Consider the following 12,120-nt stretch of genomic DNA (forward strand, 5'->3'; position numbering starts at 1 on the left):
GAGGCAATCTTTGAGAATCATCGATCGGCTGCCTCCTGCACGCCCCCTACTGGGGACTGAGCCTGCAACCTGGGGATGTGCCCTGACCAGAACCAAACCCGGGACCCTTCAGTCCTCAGGCCGATGCTCTGTCCACTGAGCCAAACTGGCTAGGGCAACTTCATTTTTTTAAAGAACAGATTCTCACCTTGAAATAAATGCAAAATACTAGGGGATTTTTTTTTTCCCCCAAGGCCTGGCTTTTTCTAAATTTGAGCCACCAGGAAGTGGTTTAATGAAGGAATCTTAAATGGAAAAAAAAACACCCTCCCACTACTTTATTGCCTTGTTTTAAAGTTACTATTGCGTAGTGAGAAAGGTATTTAAAAGCATGGCTCACGTTGGCACAGTGCAAGGCTAACGCACAGAAGACGGCGAACATCTTGAAGTTGTTCTCGTCCGTCTTGGAGAAGGCGCTGCCGCTGATCTTGTTCACCATCTGCACCACGCCGATCACGCTGCCGCGGCTCACGATGGGCATGCACAGGATGTTGCGCGTGGTGTAGCCCGTGTACAGGTCCACCTCCCTGGGGGGGGGGGGGGGGGGGGCAAGCAACCACACACACACACACACAAAACAGAAAGTAAACGACTTATTCTACCATAAACCTCAACTCTGCAAGTTACATGCTCCTATTACAAATCTCTAATGGAGCCGTCAGCTTCCAAAGTCAAGGATCCCGTGGCGTTTGGAAGTGTTCTACTTAAACCTTTTTAAAAACATTCTAACCAGTTTGTTCTTTTGTTCTCAAGGGCTTTTCAGAACAGGATCCAGAGGCCTTCGGCTTATTGCTCAGCTTGAAGGACCCAGCATTACTGGGAAAACACCCACTGTCCATCCAGAGGAAACTAGAATCAATGTGATAAGCGAGCATGTGCCTTTGGCCTTGGCTACATTATGAGGGGAACTTGCTGAGCAAGCATACATGGGCGTGCAGAGCGGGCCCGCACAGCGCTCCTGTCTGTACAGAGCTCTCGAGGACTAGACCACACCGCCCACTAAGGCACTGCGCCCAGCCCCTAGCAGAGACGCCTTGGCCTGCAAAGCCCAGAGCACTGCTCTCTGATTCTCAGAAGTTTGCCGACTTTGATGTCGAGGAAATACTTTCTGAAAGTAAGACTCCGTTCCACAGAGGCAGCCATGAAGTTAGGCAACCGGTGGGATGGGGCTGTGTGCCTGGCTTCTCCCAGAGGCCAGTGTTTCTGAGACACGGCCACGTGGCTGTGTGGGGCAGGGTGCAGCCCTCTGATCGCTGAGGGGGATCCAATGGTCAGGATGTGTCACCGATTCTTTACCCGGTCACCAGTTCATGGGCATGGCCAATGGGTGACCCAGTGTGTGGCAGCACGAACCATGCCGCGCTCAAGACTGGCTTCCACCGCTTTGTGGACGGGGTTACCGTTTTTCTTGCAGACACACCCGAGCAGAGCTGACTGAGAAGAGTCAGCATCTGCTTGTCCTGACGAGAATCCAGACGGCTTTCCGAAGTGCTGGGCATCACACAGCCCATCCGCAAAGCGGAGCGTCCGGTCCCTCGCCCGCCAGCCCTCGCTAACGCCCGTCTTTAAAAGCCTCAGCCCTTCACGTCGGTGTGCAGTGGGATCTCACCCTCAATTAAGTTCATGCTCCCTCACCTCAAAAGTCCTGCGTTTACCGGCCCTTCACCGCTTCTTTGTGCGGTGCCTGCTCAGACCTGCGCCCTATTTAGCAAACAGAGTTTGCGTTGTTTTTGAAAAAGCAGACACTCGGCATACTCTTTATTGATAAAACACATCACCAGAATAGATACAACCTGTGTTTATATCCAAGTTGTGTATGTTTGACATTAATAAAAAAATACCTGATAGAACTTCCTACTGTTTATTTAAGTGTCTCTTAAAATAAACTGAATGCTTGATTTAACTGAACACTCTGGTCAAAATATCTGAACTATTACTCCCTAATAATCATAGCATCAATCTTAAGACTCAATTTCTAGAGATTTATTAAAATTATTATTACATGATTGGGTTTCTAGTTCTCCAAAGAAACACAGGACAGACAGACAAAACCCTCTACGTCCTCCTGCTCCGACTCTCACAGCTCTGACAGCAGCAGCAACCGGCCCCGGCCCACTCAGCGTGTCAGGCACAGCCGACAGACATTTCTAAGTATTTCCTCTCATTGTAAAATAAAAACAGAACCAAGAGAGGCATGGTCGTGCCCAATTTAAAGAGGAGGAAACTAAGGCTCAGAGATGAAGGGACTTACCAGGTCACCCCAGAGCTCTAAGCGACAGGACAGTCACCCTAAAGTGGCCCTTACGCCCGGGTGCTACCAGAGCGGGCGGACAGAGTGCTGGCACCGCAGAAACAAGCAGCTTTGTGACGGCACACTTTTGCTTTTTGTTGCTTTTACAGTGTTTTAAACCCCGTTAGCTGGGAATCACTAATGGTCTGGTGCCCATCATTTGAAATATCTGAAAGCACTGACTCCTGATAACAGGGTCGCTGCAGAGAGTTCCCAGAGCTGAGAGGAAAGGAGAGACTGCAATGGGGTGTGAGCTTGGGCTGCACAGCGACCTCAGCCAAGGGGTCTAGGCCCAGGGGTCTCGGTCCAAGGGTCTCGGCCCAGGGGTCTCGGTCCAGGGGTCTCGGCAGGGGCCTCAGTCCAGGGGTCTCGGCCCAGGGATCTCGGCCCAGGGGTCTCGGCCCAGGGGTCTCGGCCCAGGGATCTCGGCCCAGGGGTCTCGGCCCAGGGGTCTCGGCCCAGGGGTCTCGGCCCAGGAGTCTCGGTCCAGGGGTCTCGGCCCAGGGGTCTCGGCCCAGGGGTCTCAGCCCAGGGGTCTCGGCCCAGGGGTCTCGGCCAGGGGTCTCAGCCCAGGGATCTCAGCCCAGGGGTCTCGGCCAGGGGTCTCAGCCCAGGGATCTCAGCCAAGGGGTCTCGGCCCAGGGATCTCGGCCCAGGGGTCTCGGCCCAGGGGTCTCGGTCCAGGGGTCTCAGCCCAGGGGTCTCAGCCCAGGGGTCTCGGCCAGGGGTCTCGGCCCAGGGGTCTCAGCCCAGGGGTCTCGGCCCAGGGGTCTCGGCCCAGGGGTCTCGGCCCAGGGGTCTCGGCCAGGCGTCTCAGCCCAGGGATCTCAGCCCAGGGGTCTCGGCCCAGGGGTCTCAGCCCAGGGGTCTCGGCCAGGGGTCTCGGCCAGGGGTCTCGGCCAGGGGTCTCGGCCCAGGGGTCTCGGCCCAGGGGTCTCAGCCCAGGGGTCTCGGCCAGGGGTCTCGGCCCAGGGGTCTCAGCCCAGGGGGCAGGAGGGCAGAAGTCAAGGGAACAAGAGCTGCCTGCTGCACCTGTTGAAGCGCGGGTCTGCGTAGGCATCCGGAATGTTTAGCACTTCCCCCGTCCTCGCTACCTGGCCAGCAATCCCTTTCTCAATGGAGAACCTGCAAATACAAGAGAGGAGCATGCTCACTAAGCACAGATGCTGTGACCCACTTTGAAACCGCTTACTGCCACCAAACACGGAACAGAAAAGCACTTTAAATGCTTGGGTCCACTTTACATTTACACATTCTAAACCATATTATTATAAACTGTGCAAAGATAAAGCAGAAAAACGTTACACAGTAATCACTTGAGACCTTGATTTTAAGATATAATTCAAAATATGTGAACTTATACTGAAGCACAAATTGAAATTGAAGAAATTAACTAGCACTCTCCTGCACTGACCAATAGCAATCCTTCATATTGACAATGTACATTATCATTTACAATACGCTTCAACCTACATTTTTTGCGTTAATTCTCACTGTGGTGGGAACTGAGGCCCATATGGGTTCCGTAATTTGCTAAAATATGTAACATGTCAATGGTACAAGGAAAGCAAGAACACAGCTCTATAGCCGTGCACGCCCTGCCACACATATAACCAGAACCACAAGCTACGGATATCTGAGAGAGGACACGACTGGAATGCTAAGGCATTTGCAATACAGCATGCTATAAAAATAACACACTTTAACACTGCTCATGTTTTTATTTCTCTAATTTGTTAAATTTAAAAATAGTCAAAACACAAGCATTGTCTATACTTAGGTTTTGATATTTAATATCAACATTTTCTATTATAAACAAATTCTCTCATATATAGTTTTCTGATACAATATTATCATCAGTCATGCACTTATTTTGAAATGTGGTTAGCAAAGGTGTCTGCAATGCACACATCGTCGTACTTCTATGGTGGACAGAACTTTCATCCTAGTTTCCGCTTTACAGGAGAAAAGCATTATTGAAATAAAGCTCCACCCTGATGACTGTCCCTGAAAATATTCCAAAGGAAGTGGGTATGACACTGAAGGCACTGAAAGGTGAGCCCAACGCTGCCTGAAACGAGGTCGCTTCAAGGTTGCGTTTTCCTGGACTGTGACCCGCGTGGCCATGGCAACGCTGACGCCCTGAGCAGGGGTCAGAATGCACTGTGGGATCTGTGCGGGACGGCTTGGTCAGGGGTGGCCTGACTGCCCCTTTATTCCCACTTCAGGCGGCTGCCCTGCAAACACATCCCCGTTGGCTGGCCCCTCACTGCTCCCAGCCCTGCGAACACGCTCCACAAGGGCCTGATCTCGCACGTGAGGGCACCAGTGCTTCCGGGAGGGAAAGGACCTCCCGCAAGAGAAAGGACTTCGCCCACAGACTAGATCCAGGCTGACTGACCTAAAAACAACCAGCCTAAATATCACCATTAAAAACCTAGAGAGTGCCTGTCAGCCAGTCACGTGAGTGGAATATAGCACTGTCCCCTAGGGCCGTGGTCGGCAAACTGCGGCTCGCGAGCCACATGCGGCTCTTTGGCCCCTTGAGTGTGGCTCTTCCACAAAATATCACGGCCTGGGCGAGTCTATTTTGAAGAAGTGGCGTTAGAAGAAGTTTAAAAAATTTGGCTCTCAAAAGGAATTTCAATCGTTGTGCTGTTGATATTTGGCTCTGTTGACTAATGAGTTTGCCGACCACAGGCCTACGGCCTGGAGCAGGACTGCCCACTGGGGGGCAGTGGTGATCACCTGCAGGATCACGTGGTCCTCTTCACACCTGGTTAGTGCCCCCGTGGGACAGACAATGGCTCAAATGAACAGCGATTCCTAGTGAACAAGGACACTGCTTTACTGGGCTGCTGTGACCACCAGAGCATTGAGAGGGCTATGTGGAGAGCCGTTAAACAAAGCACATAAAGGAAAAAAAAGAAAACGTAAAAAAAAAAAATCCAAGTTTTGACTGTTCAGTTTGATTCCCACACATCCTGACAGTGCTCCCTGCAGGCGTTTGGACTGTGACAGGACGGAGCCACCGCCAGCCACACAGACCCCGCTCTGCTCCGTGACAAAAGCTGCCACTTACAGCACGAAGGCGGCTTTGGTGTCAAGAGGCAACAGGAGTGTCACATGACTGATCACACCGCCTGCTCAGTTACAGAACAGCGAGCTGAAGTCATCAACCCTGCAGGTCAGCGCCCACTGCGGCTGGACTTTGAGACCGATGGCCACTGGTGCGGAGGGGGGCGCCCCCTCTTTCAGCTCGCCTGCCCCTAGTCACGGGAAACCTGCCGCCTCCATCCAGGCGGGAGCGCCTTTACCTACCTGGGAGCACTAGTCAGTTTTTCCAACATGATTTCCAAAAGGACCGCCTCCGAAGACGGCGTTTCCGGGGGACGCTAACGCTTCTCGGCGCGGTTTGGCCGGCACTGCAATGCCATTCCCAGAAGCACTGCCTTCAGGAGGCGGGTCCTGGTGGGAATGATACCACAGTGTGACAAGCGGTCAGCGCACCTGCGGGGCACAGAGCAGTGGTGGCAGGACCTGCGGCTGCACTCCGCACGCAGCCGCGCCTGTGTACCTGATCTCCTTGGTCTTCTTGAAGACGGGCCTGCCCTCCTTCACCTCCCCGATGTCGAAGAGGTCGGAGTACAGCTCCTGGTTCTTGTGGTCCACCTGGAAGAGGGCGCAGCGGTCGGCGTTCACCAGGTTCTTGGCATAAATCTAAGGGCAGACGATAAAGCACTGGTAAGCCGACGAGAAAGGCATCAATTTCGCATCAGAAATACATCTTCAGTTCAGTTATAGCAATAAAATAAAGTAAAAAACACATGATTATCTCAATGAATGCAGAGAAAGTGGAGGTTGAAACCCAATTATGATTTTAAAAAACCAGGAACTTCCTCAATCTGATAAAGGCCATCTACAAAAACAACAACAACAAATATACTTCACAGTGAAAGACTGGATACTTCTCCTCTAAAATCAGCAATAAGACAAGGATGTACACACTCTCAACCTCTATTCAACATTGTACTGGAGTTCCACACAGGACAATTACACGGGAAAATAAAGGGCATCCAGCTGGGACAGGAGAAAGTAAAACTACCATTAATTCTAGATGACATAACTCTGCCTACAGAAAACCCTAAAGAATCGACTTAAGAAACTATTGGGAATAATGATCTCATCAAGTTTGAAGGATACAAGATCAATATACAAAAACCAATTTTACTTCTATACATTTTTAATAAAAATCTGAAAATAAATTTAAGAAAATAATTCCTATAATAGCATTAAAAATAAAATATTTAGAAATAACTTTACCAAAATAAGAACAATAGTTATGCTTTGAAAATTACAAACGTTGCTCTAAAAGTAAAGATAATGTAAGCAAATAAAAAAGACCCCATGTTCATGCTGGAATACTTAATGTTGTTAAGATGCCAAAGTGATCTATGAATTCAACACAATCCCTATCAGAATCCCATCTGAATTCTTTGTATAAACTGACAAGTAGATTTCTAAAAGTTATACAAAATTGCAAGGAACCAAAAATTATCGAAAAAGAAGAACAAATTTGGAGGACTCTCACTTCCCATTTTCAAAACTTCCTACAAAACAACAGTAACCCAGATAGTGTGAGACTGTCCTTGAGGAAGGAAGAGAGATGGATGGGGGTAGGACCAAGAGCCTACAAATGAGATAACGGCGGAGGTGAAGTAGCAGGGACCTCCATGTCAGGAAGACTTGGCTGGGAATTCCCCAACCAGCACATGTACAAAGGCCTTTGAAGACCACAAAAAGAAACTCAATGTTTTCAAGGTATAAATGTTTTCCATGCTCACCACTAAGTAATGAAAAACTCGGAGGTATTTTTCAAAATGTTGTTTTACGCCCTCCAAATACACAGAAGTGACCCAAAAACCCAGACAACACCTCCAGACCCCTTCTCACCCCGTTAGACGTGCACATGTCCGGTACATTACACACCCCACCATACACTAGGCAGGACTCTAAGTAAGTAAAAGCATTGCCAAAACAAGCGGCAACCTACCATTATGTGTTCAAGTAGAGAATCTATGGCGACTATGTTATCAAAATACGTTCTGCAAAAGAGGACAGGAAACGGTGAGCGATCTTAGTGAGACAGAGCGTGGGGCACTGAGCACATCCCCCAGTTGTGTCCTCACTGAAATGAAAGCATAACGATATATGTCTGATTCCTGCCATTTCTGGAACAATCCTTAATATTATTTTAAAGAGCTTCATGGAACGTTATCACCGACTTTGGCCTGCGGATTCTCGTTTCAGAGGGAGCATTAAGGAATTCTTTCATTGATAAGTACTGATGCAGGAAGTCTGTAGCGTTTAACTAAAAGTAGGAAGGAATAAAACTAGGTTCACTACATGTAATACTGTCATTAGTAATTTTGATCTGAAATGAAAAACTTCTAAATGTGCCACACCTCATTAACACGGTAAGAGGTAAATTTACCGCTGAAAACCCGGCAAGTTCGAACGTAGCTGAGCTGTACTGAGGCAGCAACATCCCTCACTGAGAAGAAACACCAGATACACACGCTGGTGAGGGCCGGGGGCACACACAGTGAACATACGTTCAGGAGGAGGAGTGGAAGGGAGTGTTTTGGAGGTGGCTGGTACACCCACAAAAATATACACCTGATGAACAGAGGACCTGTCAGGGGGCACGGAGTGTAGGGGTGGAACAGTCCCGCAAAGAAGGCTTCTCAGCGTGGGCTGTGTGGCGAGGCATGCTTTCAGCACAGGTCTGCGTACATCCAGCCATGTCCTCGTAATGAGGACAGCGTGTAAGTAAACCGTGCCTTTCTTTTAAAGACGTTGTTAGCTGGAACACACTAAGACTTAGGCTCAGGGCCCCGCACACTGAGGAACGCATGGCAAACTGGTTACCCCACCGAGCAAAGTGACATGTCACAGGCGGGAATGAACGGGGCTTCGGAAAATTTACAAGAGATTCAAGCCCATGGACAAGAGATGCTGAACAACTTCGCTTTCAATGTGTTTTGAAATAATATCAGGTGCCCCACAGCTATTATTTCACTTTATCTCAAAGATTAGGGGGTCAAAGAGGATCTCCCTCAATTCCCTGTTTCTCTAACTTTATATTTAAGAAACTAAGTGTAACACAAAGCAGCGACTTCAGACTAACTAGTCACGGACGCTAGGAGAGCGTGGGCGGGTAGAGCAGGCAGGCCTGGAAGGCAGCTGCTCTCCCGTGTGAGCCCGGAGGCCTTGACCCCGACCGCACCTGCGGCAGCCTCAGGTCTCAAGGGCAAGCACAAGCGGGACCCCTGTGCACCTGGGGTTCCATCAAGTTCCTGGACCTGCGGCCACCCCCGCCCGGGAGTTTCTCAGGTCCAGTCTCGGGCGATGGGCCTTTTCTCTAAAATCCTGTCTCAGCTACTGTACACGGGAAAGTTAAATAGTAATAATAGCATTTCGCTGACTGACGTTTACAGAAAATGCCGGAGAGGTCTTTTTGAAAGGAACTAACTAGAACATTTCCTCTCTACTGCTGTTAGTTTTCTCCCACAGACAGACACCCCGTGTCTGTACCATATGCATAACCCATGGACACATGGGGGGGCAGGAGTAGGGTTGAGGGTGTCAATGGGGGGAAAAAGGGGACTTTTATAATACTTTCAACAATAAAGATACATTGAAAGAAATGCACAGCAAACTGCAAATGAGAACCATCGCCTGCCTGTCTCCGCCCTTCCCCGGCAGCGTGAATGAGTGAGCGAGGGTGAGAGTGCCCCCAACCCTCTCGGCCCACCCACCTGCCCAGTGCAGTCACCAGCAGCAGCAGCCACCCACCCCCAAAGCGCACACTCACTTTGACACGTCCAGTAGGAAGTCATTCAGCTCCGTCTGTTTGGCGAGGCCTCTGCAGAGCTGCCATAGGAAACAAAGGCCATTAAGGATAACAGAGGTTTGCTTCTTTACAAGTCAACATTCCAGACACCACTGACCTTGTGTAACGTAAAGGTGGAACACAACCGCTGGCTTATAATGCCGTAATACCATCAACCCCAGTTCATTTTTCTTGAAGGCTTAAATGTGCTAACAAGCACTTCATACTTAGGACCTCATCTGATCACCACAAACACTGCCGGGGAGGGACTGACTGTGTAACTGAGGTGGGAGGAGCTCAGAGCCTTGCTCAGACCCCAGAGCGGTGTGGGGCGCGGGGCGCGGGGCGGAGCCAGCATCTGGTCCAGGCGCTCGGCCTCCAGAGCTGCTCGCTCTTCAAAACCCTTCCCACTTGGGGAACTGACGTGGGCACATCTTCCATCCACTCTCTCGTGTCAGCTCCCAAGTCCTGCTCCTAAGCCCCCTTTCCCACACTTAGGACTTTTCTCTGCATCACCTAGTCCCTCCTTGACCCGAGCTGGCCGAGGGGACTCAGAAAAGCAAAACACGAGGAGGAGCAGCGGAAGATACAACGCAGAACTGTACCCGCGTTCCCTGAGCTTCACAAGTCTACCCCCTTGAAAGCTGTGCAGTGTGTAAATGAGGGCATTTTTTCTGGAGAACCAGGGTCTGAAATTCAATGTTTATGTTTCCATACACCATTTGGTGGAGAGGATGCCTTAACTTAGGAAACGGAGTCAGAGAAATATCAATGTTCCTACCAGTAGGAGACTGATCCTGGGCTTTCGGGGGGGGGAGGGAACAAAAATCCTAATAGGACACATACCCTTTATTGCATAAACGATGGGCAACTGTATATAAGTATATAAAAATAACCGCCACATAGTTAAGCTAGCGAGTAAGGTTTTAGAAACAACATCGCTAAGATGCAAACAGAAAGCCCGGGACAGGGACCCACCTGCACCTGGTGAATGGCGACAGACGCCCAGGCGAGGTTCGCTGTTGCCACCTACGAAGGTGAGAGAACCGAGGTTAGCCAGGTGCGCAGCCCCACCGCGTGGAGGAACACTGTCTGAGGTGCCAAACACAAAGCATCAAACATGGACAGGACTTCTCTTACATTCCGCCTTCCTTTACAATGGAACCAAGTGCTTCCTTGTTCCCCTTCATTTTGGATAGAAAGGAACATAAATGGATTAAAAGAGCTAGAGTCCAAGGACTTCAATATAAAATAATTTTAGTGTAATAACAATACTATTAAAAAGGCCTCCAACAGCAACTCTACAATGAGGAAGCATTTCTAAACTTTTGTCGACGAGTGCTCACATTACTCACTATCCTACTTCTGCTGCTACCCATTCACCTAGCGAGTATTTACCTGGTGTCTACCAGGTGCCGGGCACTGTCCTCGGTGCTGAAGACAGGGCACAGGGACACAGAATGGCTGACTGTGGGGACAGAAAAGGAGAGAGAGCCCAGCCGGCGTGGCTCAGTGGCTGAATGTCGACCTATGAACCAGGAGGTCATGGTTCAATTCTCGGTCAGGGCACATGCTCAGGTTGCAGGCTCGATCCCCAGTGTGGGGCGTGCAGGAGGCAGCCGATCAATGATTCTCTCTCATCACTGATGTTTCTCTCTCTCTCTCTTCTTCTCCCTTCCTCTCTGAAATCAATCTATAATAATAAAAGGGTAATATGCTAATTAAACCTGATGACCTTCCAGGCGAAGAAGCCACCCGGGTCCCGGATGCTGGGTGGTGGCTGGAGGGAAGCAGCCTGGGTCCCGGGTACTGGAGGGAAGCTGGTGCCGGCAGCCCGGGGCGGGGGGTAGGGGTGCGGGGGGAGGCCTACTCTTACACGAATTTTCGTGCATTGGCCTCTAGTAAAAATATAATTGAAAAAAAAAGAAAAGGCAAGAAAGAGCGAGTGCGAGCACAGCGCATCAGCTGGCAATGGAGGCCGCAGAGGACCGGGAGCGGGGACAGGAGCGACGGGAGCCTCGGTGTGCGCATGCTCCAGGAGGCCGCCGGAGGGGCCACACTGGAGGCCACCCCTGCAGAAGGGGCTGGAGCTGGGAAGGATGAGGACACACACAGGCTCTGACTGGGAGCCCTGCAGCCTTGCTCCAGGGGCTAGTGCAGGAGGGGAAGGTGGGCACAGGGTGTGCCATCCGGGGCAGTGGACAGGTGCAGCCACTGAGGGAGGCTGCCCACCCGGGTGGGCAGGCATGCTGCAATGTTTACTAATGTATCAATGAGCCAATTCCCGCTCAGGGAAGAGAGACAGTGCACTGTCCTCCGCGTGGATCTAGTGCTGGCACCTCACGCACGACGGACTCGAGGAAGCTGACATTTTTAGGAAAACGTGAGGACCCCCAGAATGGGGGAACTGTCTGGAGTCACCTACTGCTTTGTCTGATTTACAATAGGAAGTACTCTTACTTTTATTGTTTCAATGGATTCTCACTTTAAAATGCCTAATTTCCAGTTTAATCAGTCCCCTCTCTAAATAACCACAAAAAAAGTTTTTAAAAATCATTAGTATAGTACCAAAAGCAAACTGTGGCTTTATTCTTCATTCATTCATTCACTGCGACTCTGACTGAGCGCCTCCGAGGCCAGCCCAGCCCAGCCCTGCCGCCTCACCTCCTGCTGGCGCAGAGAGAAGGCGTCCTTGCCCCAGTGCCGGTACAGCTCCAGGATGCCTACCAGGTCGCCAATCGCCGTGACGATCGGCAAACAGAGAACGGACTTGATCCGCGTCCCTGATTCCAGTCCAGTACCGCCTGGAAATCGTTCATCCTGGAAAGTTAAATGGGAAAATGTAGAAGTTCAGTAAAATAAATGGAATAATGCACTTATGACCCTTATTTCTGTA

General features: G+C 50.3%; 1 protein-coding gene across 2 annotated transcripts in view; it reads right to left on the reverse strand.

Moving 5' to 3' along the window:
- PDE10A (phosphodiesterase 10A) overlaps positions 1 to 12,120 on the reverse strand; it is a 117,661-nt gene that overhangs the window by 19,237 nt on the left and 86,304 nt on the right. For both annotated transcript variants that reach the window (XM_008156675.3, XM_028132928.2), the window contains exons 7-13: positions 11,889 to 12,044; positions 10,203 to 10,253; positions 9,207 to 9,265; positions 7,383 to 7,434; positions 5,907 to 6,049; positions 3,362 to 3,454; positions 380 to 566 (exon numbers count right to left, since the gene is read on the reverse strand). In XM_008156675.3, coding sequence (XP_008154897.2) covers positions 380 to 566; positions 3,362 to 3,454; positions 5,907 to 6,049; positions 7,383 to 7,434; positions 9,207 to 9,265; positions 10,203 to 10,253; positions 11,889 to 12,044 — 741 coding nt within the window. The remainder of the gene's footprint in view (positions 1 to 379; positions 567 to 3,361; positions 3,455 to 5,906; positions 6,050 to 7,382; positions 7,435 to 9,206; positions 9,266 to 10,202; positions 10,254 to 11,888; positions 12,045 to 12,120) is intronic.

Source organism: Eptesicus fuscus, chromosome 10 (assembly GCF_027574615.1).
Source record: "Eptesicus fuscus isolate TK198812 chromosome 10, DD_ASM_mEF_20220401, whole genome shotgun sequence".
NCBI lineage: Eukaryota > Metazoa > Chordata > Mammalia > Chiroptera > Vespertilionidae > Eptesicus > Eptesicus fuscus.